The sequence below is a fragment of the Hyperoodon ampullatus genome, assembly GCF_949752795.1.
Source record: "Hyperoodon ampullatus genome assembly, chromosome: 20".
In the NCBI taxonomy this organism is placed as follows: Eukaryota; Metazoa; Chordata; class Mammalia; order Artiodactyla; family Ziphiidae; genus Hyperoodon; species Hyperoodon ampullatus.
The window spans coordinates 19,243,111-19,266,041 of NC_136933.1; the positions used below are offsets into that span (position 1 = coordinate 19,243,111).

The window sequence follows — 22,931 nt, forward strand, 5'->3', positions numbered from 1 at the left end:
TACATTCTAGCTGATGGAAGAATCCCTGATAATCAAAAATTTTTTTCTGCTACAAATCTGAAGCCAACATACTTTTTTGTTAAATGTCATCATTAAATATTTATTCTCCATTTTCCCTGCTCTTTTTAAAGGCCTGAGAAAACCCTGGTAAGATTTTTTTTTTCCCTTCTACAGTAACAAACTGTTCTACAGTAACAAACTGCAATGTGAGCTTGATTGCTAAGTTACATTTAAAGTCTTTGACAACACTTGGAAATACTTATTACTATTAAACATTGTATATATTTTTTCTTTTTTTTGCAGGACAAAAGAGTGTCTTGAACCAGAGCCAGTGTGAGTTTCTACAAACCACTGGGCAGGACATATTAATTCCACCTCCTCCCACATCTGCCATACAGAAAATCCAGCATGACTAATCTAGCCTACAGCTTGACAGAGACAGAGCTGAATATAACCGATTATTCTTCCGGTCCCCCAGTTATTATCTGCTCAACCAACAGAACAGAAAGTGTCCTGACGGCCACTGGATGAAGACAGATGATCCTGTGCTCAAAGGCTGGAGTTATCCCAGAATAAGGCTGTATCAAGCACTATTGGATGAAAAGCTAAACCCAAGATTTAGCTTTATGGATAGGAATTTGAGTGAAGTATTGTAATATGTTTCTCCCTGCATATCCCTTGAAAGTAATTATTTGTATATAAACCTCAGGTTAAAGCATCTATAGTGTGACCTCTTGTCCCTTTAGTATGGCTCCTGACTCTTTAGATTCTTGTCTTCAAAGGAAGAAAGCTCCTAATACTATTAACCTAAAAGTGTCTTTAACTTCCTATTACCTCTCTTTTTTTTTTTTTTTTTTGGTTTCTGTAAAACAGTAGAGATCGAATTAAAGGCAATTTTTTTGTTTCTTGCAATTATAAATATAGAGCTTGCCTCATGAATATTCAGACAAGATTAGTTAGCTCTATCCAACGGAACCTTCTGTGATGATGGAAATGTTCTAGATTTTCACTGTCCAGTACAGTAGCCACCAGCCACATGTGGCTCTGAGCACTTGAAATGGGCTGCTGCAATTAAGGAAATGGAATTATTTTATTTTACTTTAATTAATTTTAATTTAAATTTGAAAAGCCACATGTGGCTAGTGGTACTTACTGGACAGTGCAGGTCTGGAGAGTGCAATTTCAAGGCACCAAGTGGGTTCCCCTGTCCCCAAATTCCTATATCCCTATTTCTCATAATGCCTCGGTCTCCATGACCCTTTAAGAAATGGGATGCTGAATGAAATTAAAATTCTGTTCCAGTCAAAGTTCTTGGTTGCAAACACAAGTCAATGCCAGTGGACTTACACAAAAAATGTCTTTGCGAGTATGTATACACCCCACAGAATCAACCGGAGGCCTGGAGAATCAAGCTTGAGCTGACACAGAGGAAGCTGATGCCTGGCCAAGGGCTTGCCACTGAGAACAGTCTCCTAGGATGCCATTGCTGGCCTTGACATTGCTGGACGCTCGCCACCACACTGCAGGATTCTGCTGCCCTTGGTCACTCTCTGCTGGCCATTGAAGTCTCCACTCCACAGTGGCCACGTCTCATCATCTCTAATTGAACTTTTGCCATTGTGTCACCACTTAAAGATCATGCCAGTCCATGGAGAGGAAATATCTGCTCAACTTTTGGGTTCATAGATTCTGCTTTCTCCCCATGTAGGGGCAAGGCAGGGGGATCGGTGTAGGCAAAAGCACTCATTTAAATGAAAAGTTCCAATTTTATTTCTAAAGAGATTAACCTTCGTGCAAACTGTAAAGAAGTGGAAGCAGAAACAGAGCAATTGCATTCTTTTCAATTTTCTGAATATGGTTTTTATTAGTCATTAGCCACTAAATTATAGCATAAAATTGTATAAATATAACATAATTATAATTAGTTATAAGTATATATAATTAGTCATGAAGTTATAATTCATAATTTATAATTGGCTTGGTTAAACTAGTGGCTGATTCTTTCGAAATCTCTACAGAAAGATGTCAGGAGAGCTGCACCGCTTGGTGTGCGCCTGCCCTCTAGTGGCAAGATGCTATTAACACCATCATAGAGAGCCCACGGGGCTGGAAAGGCAAGGTTTGCCAGAGTTTTTCCCACTTTACTGTTTTCCTAACGTTTTAACCCAATCCACCAGATACTCCTTAGGACTTTGAAATTCTCTTCCATTATATTCCATTCCATTCCACACCAGGTTGACTGCAAACTATAAATCTCTGAGAACCAAAGTGTATCTTAGCAGCACTTTGAACAACATTCCCTAAACCAACTTCACTAAGACTGCTTTTATGTTACTTGTGTCCAGAAACGATGCGTGGATTGGGCATACCATTAAGGTCCCACAGAGAATATCTTGGCCACTATTACGAAAATGCAAAACACTGGAGTCCTTGATGTCATGGATTTCTGACTTCTAAAGGGATTTTTGTTTTTTCCCCAAGAGAGTGATAAGCTTAGTTTAAGAAAACAATGAAAGAGGATCTATCGGTATTTTTTTCAGGCCGCTCTAAGGTGGTATGGCTGAAAAGATGAGATGAGGTTGCGATAGGCAGCATGAATGGAAGTCCATGCTCCCCAGGGACAGGCTGGGTCCAGGGGCTCCCCGGGCCCCGGGCTTGGTTCAGGCTATTCTTGATTCATACGGTGAAAGGCAATAAGTAAACATTTTTAATCTGGATCTGGAAGTAGGAGGAAGATTTGGAGTATTAACCGGGATGGCAAGACAGATTTGAGGTTTGGGGACTGAAGAATCTGGGGACTATTTCAAAGTAGATCTTGACTGGAGAAGAGAAAGATCGTTTCCTCTGTGGGGGTCAGGGTATGATGACAGGGGTTTTGAAAAGTGAATGACTTCCATAAAACTGCTGAGTGGGTGGAGCATGGAGGCTGAGGTCTGGTAAGGGCGGAGCTCCGGTTCTTAGGGACTGGGTGGGCCAGGTCAGGGGGACTTGCTCTTCTTCTCAGCCGCTCCCCTGCCCTGATGCTTGCCTGGCCATCCCCTTCGTCTTTGCCTTTGTGTTACCCTCTCCCTCCTTTGCAGTGGCTGACTCGTTTTTTTCATAAATAGCTGTAGCAGTTTTATCAAAATTATCACATGGAATTCATAATATGACTTACTGGGTATCTAAAATTGGTGAGTTGAACCTTCTGTACTCCTCTTTTAAGTATCCAGTGAAGTTCCTCTCTTAAGAGTAAGTCTCTAGTGAAGTTTCTTCTTAACGGTTGATGACCTTCAAATTGTTTTGTTGTTGATGGACAGCTCTAAATAAAGCCAAAAAAAAAAAAAAAGGCTCTCTAGTCCTAAAAATTAAAGTTACCTTTCCACTCTCATCAGAGCCTAATATCTACAGACTGGCTACTCTCCAAAGAGCTTACATTTGTGCATGCATGCTCATGCCTGTCTAATTAGAGCCTAGGCAGAGCTAAATCCTATCATCCTGTGGCTTTAGAGACAATTATTCCTGAGCTAGACTTTTTTTTTTTTAGGTAAGAGTGATACCCTTGGAGAACTCAGTAATAGTAGCACTCTTAAAATGACCCAAAATAGGTCGCGATTATTCCACAAATATTTATTATAAATATGAACAATAACATGTTAGATACGTAATAAACATGTAGCCTCGGGGCTTCCCTGGTGGCACAGTGGTTAAGAATCCGCCTGCCAATGCAGGGGACATGGGTTCAAGCCCTGTTCCGGGAAGATCCCACATGCCGCGGAGCAACTAAGCCCATGCGACACAACTACTGAGCTACTGAGCCTGCGCTCTAGAGCCCGCAAGCCACAACTACTGAGCCCCCATGCCACAACTACTGAAGTCCGTGCGCCTAGAGCCCGTGCTCCGCAACAAGAGAAGCCACCGCAATGAGAAGCCTGAGCACCGCAACAGAGTAGCCCCCACTCACCGCAACCAGAGAAAAGCCTGCGTGCAGCAACGAAGACCCAACGCAGCCAAAAATTAAATGTTTTAAAAAAGCATCTTTAAAAAAAAATGTAGTCTCCTTCAAAGATGTTACACCTGCATATTCTTCCAAAAGGGTAAAAGATGTGAAAACTGTCGAATGTTCTCCATTTCTGATCTCAAGACCCTGTAAGACTGTTTGCAGAGAAGCAGCACAGGGCGCTATAGCATCCAATATCTAAAGAGGCACACTTTGTGCTTTCTTCCACTGTTTCCAGTATGGGAAAATTGATCCCTTACTTTTCATTCCTTAGAATTCTTCAGTGACCTTCAACACTGATTTTCTCATTTTTGTGGAGGTATCTCAGTCCTGGTACGAACTTTTGTTTCTTGTTTTTAGTCTTCGGACTGGGAGCATAAATTTGATATCCATGGGAAAAGTTGTGGATTCCAAGGAAGTTATGTTCTTATATTAACCTACCCTATAGGATATCCATAAAGGGTATAAGGCGTTATAGCAATATACAGTGATTCACTGGGATAGAAATGATCTCAGAAAGATAATTGCAAAGACATAAGAGCTTAAATTTCTTTATGCAAATCAGTACTTCTTTTTATCTGTTCATTCTATAGATGAATACGAAGTCATTTCATCCAATATGGTTGCTGTGTTGTGTACACACATATATCCATTAATGTTAAAATCGTGCACATTATATATAATGATTATGCACATAATTCAGAGACACTCCATTTACTGGGGTGCTTCCGTGCAAAGTCAGGTGCGTTCATAATCAAAGGAAAGGAGAAAGAAAACAATCTCAGAAGCATTCGTTTCTTTTCCGTTTCACCAACCATAAAGCCGGGCTTTCAGTCTCACTACCTTCAGGATTCTTTCGGGGTTTTTAGCAACCACTTTAGAACCAGCTGTATGCTAAGTTGAGAATTGCCACCACAAAAGAAAACACTGTAGTGAAGAACCGGCTGGGAAAAAAGCGTACACCGAGAGAAGCCCCGGCCTTTCGGGAGGCGGCGGTGGCGATGGTTGCTCCTACAATCCCTAAGTAGCTTAAAAGAGTTCAAATTCTCAGAGCACATGATTTGTGTTTCTAACTCCGGTGGTCTCTGGATTCACAACCCAAGGTGCTTCCTCCTCACGCACAGTCCACGGTGGACGTCGGCCCCGCAGCCCCTCTTGGTGGTGCATTCCCGCGTCCCCCCAAAACGCCGCGTGCAAAGGAGGCGCCCCGGCCGCTCGCGCCAGCCTCAGGGTCTGGAGCACCGGCCCCGCCCTCGCTGCCCGCCACCTGTTTACCGGGACCCGCAAGTTGAGGCTTCCCTTCCTAGCAGGAGGCAGGGACGTTGGCCCCGGCGCCTAAGGACGTCGTCGAGGCGCATCCCCAGGGGTGGCGGCTCGCCCCCTCCGCGCGGTGCCGGCGAGGGGTCCGGTCAGTGCACACGACTCCCGGGGCTCTCCCCTCCCCGGCCCTGCCCCGCGGGCGTCTCCGCGGCCCGCGTCCGCCGCCAAGGGTCCTCGCCCCCTGCCCAGCGCGTTCGCCCCAGCCCAGGGGCCAAGCCGGGCTCCTTCACTCCCCGCCTCGGGCGCCCCTGAGGTGCCCAGCGACGAAGGCGCGAGGCCCCGGGGAGCAGCGGGGACGGCCCGGAGTGCCGTGAGAGGCCGCCGGAGGGCGCAGCGGGCCACCTCGGGCAGGCGGCCGCGGGGGGGCTGGGGCGTGGGCAGGACGCGCGGAGGCGGGGCGGAGGCTCCCGCCGCCTCCTCCTCCCCGACCTCCTCTGCCTCCGCCTCCGCCTCCGCCTCCGCCTCCGCCTCTTCCACGCCCTCGTCTCGCAGCCACCGCCTCCACCGGACGGAGGAGCCGGGAGTCCGCGGCGCCGGCTCGGGGCTGCGGGATGGGGAGTTAGCGCCACGGCGGCGGCAGTGGCCGCGGCGCAACCGGCCGCCGCCCCCGGGCCCGTCCCGCCGGGGACGCCGGGAGCGGCCAGCCAGGCCCGCGGGCGGCGGCGGCGGCGGCGGCGGAGCTGGGCAGGTGGATGCGGCTGGAAGATGGCGCCCTCGGGCCCGGGCAGCGTCAGGCGGCGGTGCCGGCGGGTCCTGTACTGGATCCCCGTGGTGTTCATCAGCCTCCTGCTCGGCTGGTCCTACTACGCCTACGCCATCCAGCTGTGCATAGGTGAGTGCGCGCCCGCCCTCGCTCGGCCCTCCCACCGCCCCCGGAGGGCCGGCCCGGCCACTCAGCGGCCTCTGCGCTCGCCCCTCGCCCCCTCCGCCGCCCACTAGACAGTCCCGGGACGCGGGGACGCCGAGCGCACGGCGCCGCGCGCCCGCTCTCCCCAACCCGGAGCCTGTCGCTCCCCGGGCGCCGCCAACTGGCTGCTTCTCGGCCGGCGCCGCGGCCGAAAACAGCCTCGCGGCAGCCTCCTTCCGCTCGCGCTACCGTCGCCTTCCCCTCGCAACTCTCCGGCTACGGTGTCACCTCCACCCCGACGCTCGCGCAGCCCAGCCACCCCCGCCCTCGGCAGGACGGCACCCGGGACAACGGCGGTGTCCGCCGCCCCAGCCTCCGCCGAGGGGTGAGGCCCGGGGAGGCTGCGCCGGAGGCTGGAGGGCTCCGAGCTGGGCCCAGGATCTGAGCTGCGCCAGAACCGCGCGGGGGACGGTGGCCTCGCGTGTCAGAGCTGGCCGTTTCTGGTTGTCCTTAATCCACTTTTTAAAAATTTGTGACAGCCCACAGGGGCGTTTTTGCTGCCTTTATGATCTTTGAGCATTGCCAGTTGGACACTTGCTAGTGAAGAGGAGGTGGAGGTGGGTGGGTGGTCAGCTACTATAAAGTATTTTCGAAGATATATGCAGTACGCAAGACCGTAATTTACATGTTAGAATAATAGAAGGAGGAAAGGAGGCGACCATCTGATGTTTCTTCATGCAGAGAGCCAAGTGGCTCCAGTCCAAGTTTTAGGCTCCAGAATCGGTTGGATGGGGTATTTGCAGCGCTGAAGAGGAGAAGAAAAAAAGTTGATTACGCACGATTAGGGAATACAGTTCTGTTCCTTAATGTAAGCCGGTTTCTACCTTAGAGGTTTTGTGAAAGCTCATCTGTGTTATCAGAAAAGGTGATAAACCAGAGGATGACCTTACTGCCAGTGACTTGTGAACGCTTTTTGTGTTTTGTGTTTTCGCCCTCCGGAGCACTAGCTTCCCGTGAGGCCAAGAAAAAGGTTAAGTGGTGGCCTGTTTAGTTGAACCTTCTCAATTTAAGCGTTTTTGCAAGCTGGAAGATTCAGTCATAGAATCTTCTCTGAAGCCATCTTACCTCAAAATGTTGCCCCTTGTGAGAAATAATAGGTCTCAGAATAATACACCAAAATAATTACTGGCATAACTTTTAACAGAATTGAGACTAACTTCCCATTTCATATAGTTTTAAAATTTGATATTATTACTATATTGTTTATTGAATTTAGAAACTATTTCAGTACAAAAGTAGCTTTTAAAAAAAAAAAAAAGGATTGGGTACCGAAATCGTCAAGACAGTGCAACTGAGTATGTAGGAGGGGTGGGATGGGGAGGGTGGGAGGGAGGGAGATGCATGAGGGAAGGGATGTGGGAACAGATGTATATGTATGACTGATTCACTTTGTTATAAAGCAGAAACTAATAAAAAAAAATGTATAGGAAAAAATTTTCAGAAACATGTACTTTTTGTATTAACTGTTAATATTAAAACAACTTGCCTTATTGAGGTATACTGAAATGTTACATAACTATTAGAAACGTTTGTTGTATTTCATTCCTTCTCTTAGAAGCAGTGAGCAGTTTCAATTACTGTAACTGGTGCAAAAGAGGAAAGTCTCAGAAGGCCTCAGTTATCAAAACAGGCAATTTATTCACCTACATTATCACATTAAGATAAGAAGCTTAGCCTGATGCAGTCTCATGCCCATCAGGAAGAAACACATGAAGGCTGGGAGAGCTTTTCTTCCCTTACAATTACCTCTGCCCCAGCTGAGTTCTACATAGTATGTCTTACTGTATTGAGTGGACAGGTGATGGGGGAGGAACTAAATGGAAAACCGCTGTTTTATCTGGATATTATTTATATTTTTTATATATTTTTATTTTAACTTCGGTAAGTTTAAGGTAAATCTAAAGTATCCATGAAATCCACATCACTATTTTAGTAAGTGAAAATTTGACTGAGAGGGGAATGCCTCTTTTTAAACTGCCTAGGTGACATGGCCTGTTTTTGATACTTTCCCTGGAGGTCAAAAGTGAAGTCTCGTATCATTTCTCGTCACTGCCTCCCTCGCCGGGTACAATGCCTGTCATGTTGAAAGCAATCAATAAATAGCCTTGAATAAACAACAACAACAAAATGATTCAGAGACAATCTCTCTGAAGTTGTCAGAAAGTAGTTTTTATATTAAAGTTATAGAAACAAATTGTAAGGAATCATATGAAACGTCTAGATCCTCGAGGCAAGAAGACAGAGAAAATTGAAAATGAATTTGATTCTAGACGCTGTGACATTTTAGGAGGGGTAAGCTCTAAAAGCTTGGATAGCCTTGGTTGGGTGGGAAGTTGAAATTAACTGTAGAGTTCCCTTACAGGCCCTGGCAGAGAGGGCCACCAGTGTGGCAGGCACACAAAACCAGGCTTCTCTCCTTTTCACAGACAAAGCAAAGAGGAATGCCAACCTTCCCTACCCCCCAGCATTATTCGCATCTCTGACGGCCCTGCCCTTTGTGGATTCTGTTTCTCTTGAAAGTTGCTGTTTACCATCAGATTTTCCAAATTTTACTCATAAAACATTGGCCGGGGTTGGGACCAGAGGATGGGGGTTGGAGATTGGGAATTAGAGTGAGTAACAAACAGAATGGAAACGCAGGGCGGTTTACCCTGGCCTTCCTTCTGTATCTGCTGTCAGCAGAGATGACCCTGAATATAAATTACTTTGTGCCCTTTGCTGAATTAACTGCAATTTAGGAGTAGTGCTTACGCTGGTATCCTTGGAAACCGGAGATAATGATTCTCATTACAGTTAGTTTCTATATTTAACGACGTGGATGTGTGTGGCTCTCAAGGCACTTTTCAATTAGCATAATGTTTGCTTAGTGTTTGTATTTTAGAAAAAATAAACTCATATCTCTTTTTGGAATATGTGTACATAAAAAATGTATGGGATGTACATATATTGTATGAGAGTCAAGTATTTGGGGTTAGTTTCCTTCCTCTTCTGCCAAAGAAGAGATAAAACAGAGCTGCTGCTGTTTGTGATCATTTCAGAACATGTTTATCTAGTTAATTGCTTAACTGGTCTCTTCTAGTCCCTCCTTCTGGCTCCTACTGCTCTCTCCACTCCAGCTTCTTTTGTGTCTTATCTGTCTTTTGATCCCTTTAATTACTAGTTAGCTCATTTTCCATAAAGTAAGATAAATTCAAAGGGTAAAATTTGTAAGGTGGGTAATTAGGATGCAGAATAGAGGGAATGAGGGTAATCTGCAGGCATGCTTGGTTCAGGGAACATACTAAGCACGGCTTATGTGTTCTCCAGATCCATTATGGCAGTCATCGTGTTAACTTTGTTGAATACGGTAACTGAAGTTTTCCCTTTTAAGTGCTAACATTTAAAATTGTTTTAACTATTTTTATACCTTTTAATTTGATAATAATTTCAAAGTTACAGCAGAGTTTCAAGAATAGTACCAGAAAGCTCCACATACCCTTGTTTAATAATTTTGGTTTCCACTTTTCTAAAATGTATTCCTTCCCTGCCTTCACCTTAGGCAGGTGCCATGGAACATTTATTATTAAGTTGTGTGCTCATGTGGTTCTGAGTTTGCTTATGGATTTGCTGAAGTCATTTCAGAGAATCATGAAGATTGCTGAAAGCTTAAAGATCATTTAGGCCAACTCTCCCTGGCGTTTGTAGATGCAGACATGAAATGTCCAAGAGTTGCTACCAGTTCTATGTCCTTTTTCCAAATTAACCAATGTGACTTCAGCTTCTGTGGTACAAATGTTAAAATGTCTCCCTTTCCTTGCAAACCCCTCACCGAATCTCTCTAGCCCAATGAAGCCCTTTAGCAAGTTCATTAAACTTTATTGTTGTTTAATAAGAGTTAACACAGCTCTGAAAGTAAGGGAAACAGCCTTTATATAATGATTTCAGAATTTTCAAAGGGTTTACAGTTTGGGCCAGATAGTTACAACCACTCAACACTACTGTTGTAGCACAAAAGCAACTTTAGATAATTTAACAAATGGGTGTGACTGTGTTCCAATAAAACTTTATTTATAAAAATAGTCAGCAGGCCAGACGGCCCTTGGGCAATAGATTGCTGACCCTGGAGTATGTTAGAAGTTAGACCATTAGAATATTGGGGTTTTACTCATGGTTTTGCAGTCTTTATTTTTTTGCTGTACGCGGGCCTCTCACTGCTGTGGCCTCTCCCGTTGCAGAGCACAGGCTCCGGATGCGCAGGCTCAGCGGCCATGGCTCACGGGCCCAGCCGCTCCGCGGCATGTGGGATCCTCCCGGACCGGGGCACGAACCCGTGTCCCCTGCATCGGCAGGCAGACTCTCAACCACTGCGCCACCAGGGAAGCCCTGCAGTCTTTATTATTAATAAACACCTCTCAGAAATGACTGCAACCTCTTATATTCCACAGTGATTATTGAAGAGGTTCAAGAATTAAAAGATTAGTCTACATACTTAGGGATCAGTTTAGGAGATAGAAAATTACGTCTTCCTTCTTTTAAGGATATCTTTAAGGATAAAACATATAAAACCTCATACGTGGATTCTGTTATGATCTACCATTAATTCAAGGCCATTGCACGTTCAAAGATGGAGACTGAATGGGGCTCTAAGTTGTTTTCCATCATGAAATGAATTTGAGCCCCACAGAGAAAAACTGTGTTTTTGTTATTGGTAAACTATCATTTTTTAAAATTATGCAAGACATTAAAACTTTTTTAGAAAAAACTACTGACAGATGATCTTGAGAATACAAGTGTTACAAGTCTATAATTATTAAAATAGTTTTAAATGACACAGAAAGCACATCCATAGAAGATGTACACATGCTAAATGTTTAATGCCTAAATACTTAGAAATTATTTCATGTTGACAGTTGATTTAAACTATATTAGTTCTTAAACTTTTCTTGATATTATTAAATACTTTCAAGATTTTTAATTGTCTAAATAGAGGGATAAGAACTGAACATTTCTTCAAATCTAAAATTCAAATGTATAAAATGTGATATACTCCACATTCTTGACCTATGTACCATTTGACTTTAATATAAATGGTCAGTGGGAAAGGAGAAAAAAAGACTCTGCTTAATACTTTCTTGGTTCCATTTAGTGTGTCAGAAAACTCTTTTTAATTTATATATTGGACAATGCAGCATTACTGTTTGCTATTAAATCCTATTAGAGATGACATAGGTAACGCAGTTACCATGGTACTTAGCATGCAGAGGTGCTCACTAAAAGTCGAATGAATTAATGTCTGATTTTTATGAAACAATTGTATAATGTAAATAGGTTAGAGAAGAGGGTCTAGAAGTCAAAACTCAATTTAAAGTTTGTTGTGGAGAAAAAAAGTTTACTTTCAAATGCTTACTGAGAATGCCGTGTCCACGCCATCAAATTAAATACTTGCTCAAGTGTTTCCAGTAGTTAAGCAGAAGCTGAAGGGATGGTTTCTTAAGTCAAGATAATTGTCTCTAGAGAAGGTGCATTTCCGCAAGGTTAGGAAGAGGCCAGCTTCCGAGGGGTCTGAGCAGGGTCCATTCAAAAGCATTTATTGAACCTTTGTTATGTGCTGGGCACTTGTTCCCCACAGAGATGATTTAGAGGAGAACTGAATAGACATCTTTTCCTCACAGCTAAGGGGGAAAATTGCCTCTGGAAAAACAAAACAGAACAAAACTGAAGCCTTCCCTCCAGCTTGCGCATGAGGAGAAGGGTTGGTAACTTTCCAAATGCGGCTCCCGTGGCACAGGGGCAGGAAGGAGAAGTGGAAAATGCAACACCCCACTCCTGGGAGCCTGTGAGTTGGTTGCTGTACCAGTGTTAAATCAGAATGATCAATACAGCAGGTTAGAAGGGCTGACGGAGAGCACTTCACTAGTAATGCCTGTCTAATCATATCATCAATCTGCCACATACAAATAGCTCAGAGCGAGACTATGACCAGCAGTTTTTGCCTCAGCTGCATACTACGTGGTTGTTTCAGTTGCCTCATTTCTTACCTAATGCTTGGGCAACTTTTACTCTGCTCTCAGCTTAGGGCCTGTGACTTGGTGAGTAAATGTGAGAACTTCCTGAACACAACTCATTGAATCCACGGGAAGACTGGAGAACCTAGCTTAGAAAATGAGCAGAAACCAAGAGATGGTGGGTGAAGCACAGCTGACGTCATACCCTTGGAAGGAGCTGCTGCCCTAGTGGCCAGCCATCCCAAGCACTGGAGCCATCCCTGCACCCTGTGACTCCATAAAGATGGTTCTGGGAGCATCAGCTGGCCGAGCTGTTGTTGTGCCCACATCCCAGGCAACAGGGTTTATTTAGCAAGAGCAGGTGTTTGATCTCTTTGGCCTCCATGGTAGGAAGAAGTGCCAGGAGGAGAAAAACCAAACAAACCAAGAAGAGGAATATTCCAGAGATTAGTGTAGATGAAGAGATTCTTCAGTGAGAAGATTCTCAGTGATCTTTGTTTGCTTCATTTGTTTTTCTTTTTCATCTTGATGGAAAATTTGTGGGTTTTCTTCTCAGAAAAATGGAACCAGGACTTACATGTTGTAATTTATACTGCTGATTTCATGCATTTTGACTGTTGTATCACATCGCTCAGCCTTCTTTCCTCTAGGAAGTGGTGAGTTCGTGGGTCCCCTGAGACTCCAACATTGTCATGACTGGAGAAATACTATCTCATCTTACTTGCAAAATGATAGATTTGCCATAGATTCTTAATGTTCTCCGTTGGGCAAACAATTTTACAAAGATCGTTTAGAAAGAGTCTTAAAAGTATGTGGAAGCCTACGATTTTATATTACCATGTAGATATAGAACAGAATTAATAATAAAAAGCATAACATAATCGAATTAATTTCTTTAATAGTCCATTAAACATTGTTGAAATATTTTTCTCTAATTCTTTTAAGGGTAATTTTATGTTATCTTAATTGTTATCTCAGTCAAAAATGCTGAGAATGGAAAAGGGTGGAATTTGCAGGGCAGGGGGTGGGGTGAGGGCAGCTGGGAGGAGGTAGGTGACCTGATTTCTTAAGAAGCATATGTTAGCAATGAAATAACCGGCTATGATTGCCTGAAATTTTTCCTTTCAAAATTAAATCACATTTGAAACGTTTGTGTAGCATTTTTCCTAATTTGACTTTTCATCTGTGACTTTTAAATTCAATTATAAATGTTTGTGCCAGAAATGTTAAAAATCCATTTTTATTTGGGAGGCACTGGAGCAAAAATATCTGCATTTATCATCTTAGCGCTTCTCTGCACTCTAAAATGCATACTTGATGGTAGTTCATTTTAGATATGTTGTTGATTACATTTTTAAATGCAAATGAAAGAGAAGTGCTTTTACAGATGACTGAGCTTTATTTCTTTGCCAGTATTTCTCCATGGTATCCTGAAATTTCTCCTCATGTAGAGTGTCAATTAAGCTTTCCTGCTATACTTAAAGTATTTTGACCTCTGGGTTTATTCACTAGCATCACCACCCTAAAGGAACAGCATGGTCCAGATTAGTTCGTCAGTAAAATAAACACCAAGCAATAATCAAAAACCCTTTTTCTCTACATCCTTTAAAACCAAATATCCAAAGAGTACAATAGTTTCAAGGTAATTTGTTTATCTTCATGGTCATCTTATAATAGATACAGTCCTTGTAAAAAGCAGTTCACGTATTTACAAGAACTTTATAGATTTATTTGATTATAACTCGGTGAAATTTGGCAGACCAGAATGCTTTTGTAATGCTTATCTATTTTCTTATATATACAGATAAAATTAAATTTCTGACTCTGTTTATTGCATTATGTAAAAAATGGATTTTCACTGTATTTGAATGCGTATGTTTAGAATGAGGTGACTGAAAACCCAGACCAGATTGTGTCCCTGATGGTTTTGGGGGCCCAAAGGTCATCTCAGGAGAGGTAGTAGGTGGCTGAATCTGAAGTGTGGCTTTTCGCCAAATTGGTAGGGATGTGAGAGATGGTGCAACTTCAAGTACAGTCTCTGTAATGTCCGTATAATTCACATTGGGAATATGATAGTGGGAAAGACAGCCTGCTTCAGAACAGCTGATGCTGAGCCCTAATGAGAGACACCTGGTACCATTTACCGACGGAGGAAAATGATTTCAGTGTTATGAGCCTCAGACTGTAAGTCCCAAGCCTGCTCTGAATTGCAGGGACTAATTTGTGATCAGGTTTTTTACTTGGTGGCCAACTCCATGTGACATGTTGTAGGAAGAAAGGCAGTAAGGGATGCATGTGCTTAACTATGACTAGTGATTATACAGGACACCTCCAGGGAGGTCCGTTAATGTGAAGGGATGACAGGGCAGAGACCAGCTGGACTTAATCAAGGTTTTAATTGTAGCATATTTTTAATGAGATGCAGCTTATTCCAGGACTAGGACATACTAAAAACTAAGATATGCACAACTGAGAGCTGTCTGTCGGTTGGAGGGGGTGGAGAGCAGTGATTCACTTGGAGGTCCCCATAAACTTGCATTTTAGCAAGCAGTTTTAAAATCCAAGAATAGAATGCATTTCAAACCATCCATAATTTATTGAGTACCTCCCTAATTTGTTCATTCATTCAAAAATATTTGTTGGGCTTCCCTGGTGGCGCAGTGGTGGAGAGTCCGCCTGCCGATGCAGGGGACACGGGTTTGTGCCCCAGTCCCGGAAGATCCCACATGCCGCGGAGCGGCTGGGCCCGTGGGCCATGGCCGCTGAGCCTGCACGTCCGGAGCCTGTGCTCCGCAACGGGAGAGGCCACAACAGTGAGAGGCCCACGTACCGCAAAAAAAAAACAAAACAAAAAAAAACAAATATATATATTTGTTAACGGCTCTTAGAGTTTACTTTCTAGTTGGAGGATAGGAAGAACAAGAGACACAGTAGCTTATATAATGTGTTAGAGGCTCCTAAGTATCATGACAACAAAGCAAAAAAGCAGAGCAAAAATGATTGGGAATGCCAGTGGAAGTTTTCCTTTTTTAGGTTTTAGATCACCATAATAAGTCTAGTTGTCATCTGTCACCATTCAAAGATATTACATAATTACTGACTATATTCCCCACACTGTACTTTGCATACTTGTGACTCATTTATTTTGCATCTGGAAGTTTGTACCTCTTAATCTCCCCCACCTATTTCTCTCCTCCCCCCACCAACCTCCCCTCTGGCAAACACCTGTTTGTTCTCTGTATCTAGGACCGTTTAGTTGTGTTGTTCATTTGTTCTGTTTTTTAGATACTACATATAAGTGAAATCACATAGTATTTGTCTTTCTCTGTCTGATTTATTTCACTTAGCATAATGCACTCTAGGTCCATCCATGTTGCTGCAAATGGCAAGATTTCATTCTTTTTTATGGCCAAGCTATATTCCATTGTATATATAGACCACATCTTTTTATCCATGCGTGTGTGTGTGTGTGTGTGTGTGTGTGTGTGTGTGTGTGTGGTGGGATGGTCAAGGAATTTAAGCAGTGACTCAAAGATGCTGAGGGATTGAACCACGCTTGCACTGGGAAGAAATGCATCTCGGGCGGAGGGAACCGTCAGTGTGCAGGCCCTGAGGCAGGAGTGTGTGAGCAGGTTAGAGGAGGAACACAGTCATTGTGGCTGGAGGGGTGTGAGCAGGGGGAAGGGACGTAGGTGACAAGGTCAGAGAGGTGCAGAAATGGGGCCTCCTAGGCCATTGTGAGGATTTTGGCTTTACTTGGGGTGAAACGAGGATCCACGGCAGGGTGCTGCATAGCACAGTGACGTGCTATGACATATGTTTAAAAAGCTCATCCTGGCTGCTGCGTACTCTGCGCTGTCTGCTTCATCAGTCCAGGTGAGAGATGATGATCTGTCAGACCACGGTGGGGACAGTGGGAAGGGAGAGAGGTTGCCAGCCTCTGCATTTATTTTTAGAGACAACAGGATTTCCCGACAGACATTTGGGAGTTGTGAAAGAAAAGAAGGAGCCAATCGATTCCAGTGTTTTGGCCTGAACAGCTGGACGAATGGAGATGAGCTGAGATGCACAAGATGTAGGCAGAGCGGAGCTGGGTGGGGATGGGGTGACGTTAGGTCAGCAGCGGTATGTGGACATGGAAACAGAGATGCTGAGTGAGCAGTTGGGTAGATGAGTTTGGCATTGGGAAGAGAATCTGGACGGGAGGAGTGAATTCGGGAGTCCTCAGCGTTTAAACCGATGTAAAGACTTAACATCGGATACACTTCTCCCAATAAGAGAGTGAACGTAAACTGAGCAGAGACGGGGACCAAAGATGACCAGCACTGAGAGTCGAGATGAGTAGGAACCAGCGAAGAAGCCTGAGAAGGGACGACTAGTGAAGTGGAGGAAAACTAAGAGGATGTGGGGTCCTGAAGCCCGGGGAGGAGAAGGTGTCAAGGAGGAGGGAGCAATCGATGTTGACAGATACGCTCATATGTTAAGTAAAATAAGGACCGAGAACTTAACAGTGTGAGATTGAACTCTTGTTTTAATTTATTACTGACTATGCTCTGAAGACCCCCAAATTTAATTTTAAATGTTTTACCAAAATGAAACACATATACCAGTGTGTGAGTCGCTGGGCTATCTGGATTCCTTCAATCCAAATTAAAAAGACCATATTCTATTAGACAAGCTTAACTTTCTTATTATCTGAAGATTACCTATAGAAAATTTCATGAGAGCAGTAACCACGTCTGGTTACAGTTGTAGCCCTGATGCCTGACACAGAGTAGCATTCAAGACATACTTTTCTTCAATGAATGGATGCCCACTGAACTTGTTTAATTGAGCCTTTTGTGATCACAGTAGACATTTCAAGCTTCAAAGAACATGAATCCTTTATTTTTTATTTATTTTTTTAATTAATTAATTTTTTTTTTTTTTTGCGGTACACGGGCCTCTCACTGCTGTGGCCTCTCCCGTTGCAGAGCACAGGCTCCGGACGCGCAGGCTCAGCGGCCATGGCTCACGGGCCCAGCCGCTCCGCGGCATGTGGGATCCTCCCGGACCGGGGCACGAACCCGTGTCCCCTGCATCGGCAGGCGGACTCTCAACCACTGCGCCACCGGGGAAGTCCAACATGAATCCTTTATGAGAGAATTACCTGCTTAGCTTTTTATTATTTGATCACTCAGATGTTCATAAAGGAGTTTGTAATATTTTTATGGTTTCAAATTATTATGGGCCAAGTTGTACCCTTCCCCCCCCATTTCATATATTGAAGTCCTAACCCCCAGTACCTCAGAACATGACTGTATTTGGAGATAGAGCCTTTAAAGAGGTAATTAAATTAAAATTAGGTCATTAGAATGAGTCCTGATACCATATGATGGGAGGAAATTTGGACACACACATATAGAGGGAAGACCATGTGAAGACACAAGGAGAAGTCAGCCAGGGAGAGAGGCCTCAGAAGAAACCAAACCTGCTAAATCTTGATCTTAGATTTCTGGCCTCCAGAATGGTGAGGAGATAAATTTCTGTTGTTTAAGGCACCCAGTCTGTGGTACTTTGTTATAGCAGCCCTAGTGAACTAATACACAAATATAATAATCAAATGCCTCTTTTTTCTTTCTGAATTTTGAAATGTAATCATCTATAATAAGGATTTAGATGACAACATTAATTTTATAACCCATTTGAAAAGTTAAAAGATTAAGAACAATTTAGAGTATGTAAAATATTTGCCCTAATATATAAATATAAAATAATCACTAAAAAAATGAGTGAAATGCATTTGCAGGAAGCACTCAGACTTAGCCAGCATTGCCCAAAGATGCTACATTCCATTTTTAAAGTTTTCAGCTAACTAAAATCTCCCCTGAGTATGCTAAAATTTTTACCCATTTTAGATTAAAAAATAAAAGACTTTCTAAAATATTCAACTCCCCCTTCCTCGCCCCAGCCTTCTTAAATAGAGTCTGCTGTACATAATTTAACTTGAATTTGAAGCTGTCAACCTGAGATGGATACATGTATGCAGTTAGTATCCAAAAATACCCAAGACCCTTGAAGCCTTTGGATTTTGCATTCATTCACTGAAAAAGGCCAAGGAGGTGTGGAATTTGTAATTTTGCCTGGGTGTTCTTCTGAATCTCAGACACTGAGAATCTGGGAAGACTCATGAATGAACCACTTCAGTGGAAATGCCTAGCTAGACATCTGCGTCTCAACAAAGCTTTGTTTTTCTTTACTTACCAGTTTTGAGCTTACTTTCTTGAAAAGATCAAACAACAAAAATCCTTCCTTGTAGAAATAACCAGAGATGAGAAAGAAAACTTTAGCTACAGGTGAATATTAGTTTAATTTGTGGTTTGGGAATAGTCTCAGGAGCAGGTGATTTTTAAATGTTTTTCTTGTGATAAGATATACGTAGCATAAAATTTTGCCATTGTACCCATTTACCATTTTGACTGCATTTTAAGTGTGCAGTTCAGTGGCATTGAGTACATTCCCACTGCTGTGCAACCATCACCACCATCCATCTCCAGCCATTTTTAATCTTCCCCAGATGACACTCTGCATCCATTAAGCAATAATTCCCCATTCTCCTTTTCCCCCATCCCCTGGCACCCACCATTCTACTTTCTGTTTCTATGGTTTTGACTATTCTAGGTACCTTGTATATGTGGAACCATGTATTTGTCTTTTTGTGTCTGTTTATTTCACTTAAGCATATGTCTTTAAGGTTTATCCATGTTGTAGCATGTGTCAGAATTTCATTCCTAATGACCTATAATATTCCATTGTATTATATACCACATTTTGTTTATCTGTTCATTTGTTGGTGAACATTTTGGTTGTTTCCACCTTTTGGCTATTGTGTATAGTGCTGCTGTGAACATTCGTCTGCAAATACATGTTCAAGTCTCTGATTTCAGTTCTTTGGGTCTATACCCAGGAGTGGAATTGTTGGATTATATGGTAATTTTGTGTTTAATTTTTGAGGCCTGCCATGCTGTTTTCTTGGAGCAGGTGATTTTGATGGAACTGTGATTCCAGAGAAGCCTGTATATACCCTTGTAAACATATCTAAACTTGAAGGTCTCTGGAAGTGTCTGTGAGGTCCATATTCAATGTCACCGGAGTAGTTTTTAACTACCTTGCCCTTTCACAGTGCAGCAGGAAAGCTGGTGGTCAGGGAATTGTGAGCAACTCCATTTTGCCCATGCAGTAGCTTTCTTCATTCCTAGGGACTGTGTCCCTCATGAGAACACCGGCCATCAGATACGGCCAAGGCAGAAATGTTGAGAGCTGCTGGCCTACTTTATGTAGTCTAAAATTCAACAACAATTCTTGGGTAACCAGAGCACTAATGATAACTGGTAGAAATTTTATCTTTTTAAAGAGCAACATGTTATGAGTTTCAATGGTACATATACTGGGTAAACATGAACTGGTGGCATGAGCTGGTGGGGAGAAGTCGAGGAAACATACCTGTGTCTGTGGATGCGTCAGTATCCCATGGTGTTAGTATGAGCTATGTCCTTATACACAGCACAGGGAGTGAACACGATTCATGAATGAATATCAGGGTATTTGTTTTGCCTGCCGATCTAAAGTAAGTGACAATGGTTTCAGGAACAGAAAGCAAAAATCAGCACATTAATTGGTGGAGAGATACAAGTAGGAAACATGAGTTGCAACTCACACATTGAGCAGAGAAAGGGACTCAGTCCAAGTATTGATGACTGTCTTAGTTCTGTACACAATGGTGTAGAACTTCCTGTTTACATTAATGAATACATCTAGTTATAATTAGGTGGTACTTGTATACTATTGTGCTCTTATACTGTGCCTTAAGCGATAGTAGGACCCGTCTTTCATCTGTGACCTGCCAGTTTACAACTATGTCAAATTTGCTTTCGCTGCAACTGAATATAGGTACTGTCACTGCAATTACTGTCCGGCGGGCTGTGCTAGTGCTGTTGGTAAATGCAGTATAGAGTAAGGGTATGATTTGCTGCAAGTAAGAGGAACAAGGCACACTGTAATTCAAGCTGAGATCAAAGAAAGATTGTGTGTGTGAGAAGTTTACTTCATGAATATATGACAGTGAAGTTATAAAAGAAAATACTGACTCATCCTTCAATACCCAGCACAGAAGGGTGAGTCAGTGAACAGTTTAATACCTTTGCATGTTTTAATAGATACTGCGACTCAGTGCTCCACTGCAGTAATTACTGCTGGTGCTAATGTTGTTTTAAATCTTTTAATTCATCCCTTCAAGTGTGCCACTGTAAATTCTATTCTGATGAGCATCATAAACACAAAGGTTGGAATTACAGCTTTGTACCGTTCGTTTCTTTCTCTGGAGTACTATAGAAGTGTCAGATAATTTACATGAACCTAGAAATATCGGTTTAATTTTTAAATATGTTATATGTGCTCTGTTATAAGTGCCCTGGTCATTTGGTACTCAACATGGAGCTGCTAACCCCGGGAGGTAGTTTTAGAAGGTTATCTGTTTCCATGGAGAAGCACACAAGAAGCATTGCTTTTTCTACTTAATAAATCAGAAAGCTAATGTTCAGTAGTGAAAAAAAAAAATCTCACAGTATTGTCCTCTGTGATAATTCTGAGTACACCAGGTAATAAGGGATTGATCTAATAACATTAAAAAATACACTACAAAAAGTGTTTCCATCTGATCTTATATGTGTATTTTTAAATGCTGAAATAACCAAAATACAAGTGGGAATTTTGCTTACTATGAATAAATACATACATATAAAAGAAAGGTGAGTAGTTACACTGAGCAAAATAATCATTAAGGCCCTTCCAGTTCTAAAATTTGGGTTCTGACTAATGAGGGGGATGTTTTCAGGATTTAAAGTCTCTGCTTGACCTTCCCCCAATAGTAGACAAGCATTATTTGGGAACCGGGGAGAACTTTGCTGAAGGTGTATTGTTCACACCAGCCTGCCTGATTCAGAGGAGTCGGTCATGCCTCTCAGGGCCAAGCCAAAGAAGGGCATGTGGAATCGGCAAGGAAGGAGACTGGCGTTGAAAAGACCCAGGCGTTGCTGGAACTTGAGTTGAGCTGTAGCCACGTGTGGAAGACGGGGGGACCTGTACAATTCTGTCTAACAGGGTAAATAAACTCACCTGCCTTGAAATCTGTACAACTTGCTGGCACTGGGAATCTCCTCTATTTTAACTGAGGCAGAGGGATTATAGGATTCCACTGAGTAAGCTTTGAAGCGAGGACACTAAGCCAGGGACCAGCCCTGAGATCAGTCCCTTGTTTAACAGTACTGCTTAGTACACTCAGCGAGTCAGGAATTGTCTTTCTCTTTGCCGAGGGGAAAGTGGCCGTGAGTTTTTTCAGGGCCATAATAGTGAGATAGAATCTTCATTCCCCTTTCAAAACTGATGAATCAGAAGACCCACACATCCCTAATGATTAAGTACAAACATTCGGTGTGTTCCCAGCCTTCAGTTGGGAAAGTCAGAGTTGACACCAAATGTTTCTGCAGAGTAGAGCTTCTTAGGTATTGAGAACAACGATTTGGTCAAATTGCCAAAGAAATGTGGAGAGAGAGAGAGAGAGAGAAGAACTTCTAACTTGGAAAATTTTGATAACGGTAGGAATTAACAAATTCCCTTTCCGGGACAGATGTATGTTCCCTCACTCTTCATTGCCAGTTTCTACCAGTGAGGGATCTTCCCGTAAGGGAGTGTACCTGGGCTGTACTGACCTCAGGAATGATCTTTCCCTCTGCTACTGAGAAGGCGGGTCAGGAAGTCCCAGCGTCCCCTCCTCATCTTCTTCCCTGCATCACCATCTCACTCTTATCCTCGGAACCTGGAGCTCTTCCTTCCTCAGCTCTTGAATTGAGAACTCAGGAAAGCCAAGCACTCAGCACTGAAATATAACCAAATATTTGAACTTTTTTGTGACCAAAGTTTGTAAAATGACCTGTTTCCAGGTTATGTTTAGGTTGGTTGGTGGAGGAAGGGTGACAAAGAGAGGACGTTTTAAACCTTGATCTCCAGAGCATCCCTCATCACACGTAACAGGTAGCGGCCCAGGTGTTAAACACAGAGGGGCCACTGTGTGGGAGCAACCAGAGAAGGAACAGCTGTCCAGGACAAAGAAGCCTGCAAGGGATATGCAGTCGGGGGCGCCAGATGTCACACATCCTGGGAGGGCAGGTGGAATCCTTGAAAGAGTTTTGGAGTCAGACAGACCTAATGTGTAGATCCTAGCACCACAGGTTATGACTTAATGACATTAGGAAAGTTATTTTACTTTTGGGAGACTGTTTTCCCAACTTTTAACATTATGATAATAATACCTTCCTTACAGATTGTTGTAAGGTTTAAATGAGATAAACGTTTGAAAAAAATTAGCACAATTCCTGGCATAGAGTAAACATTTAACACAACACTCCCTTCCTGCAGTTTATTCTTGCCCCTTGTCATCTGACCCACCCCCCACCAGCCCAGTGATGCCCTGTCACTCCGACCCAGCCTTCACCCGGCTCGACCTGCAGGCTTCTTTCAGAGAGTGTTTCGGGCTGAATTGTGTCTTCCCCCAAGTTCATAGGTTGAAGTCTTAACCTGCAGGACTTCGGAATTTGGAGATAAGGCCTTTAAAGAGGTAATTAAGTTAAAGTGAGGTCATTAGCGTGGACCCTAATCCAGTATGACTGATGTGCTTGTAAGAAGAGGAAATTTGGTTCTAAAGATA

The 22,931-nt window shown here is 43.2% G+C and overlaps 1 protein-coding gene across 1 annotated transcript in view; it reads left to right on the top strand.

Annotated features, from left to right (window-relative positions):
* Positions 1-6,004: 6,004 nt before the first annotated feature.
* Positions 6,005-22,931, top strand: part of ZDHHC2 (zDHHC palmitoyltransferase 2) — a gene marked incomplete at its 5' end in the record, with an annotated part of 64,972 nt that continues 48,045 nt past the window's right edge. Inside the window, one exon of the mRNA XM_079726783.1 lies at positions 6,005-6,131. Coding sequence (XP_079582909.1) covers positions 6,005-6,131 — 127 coding nt within the window. The remainder of the gene's footprint in view (positions 6,132-22,931) is intronic.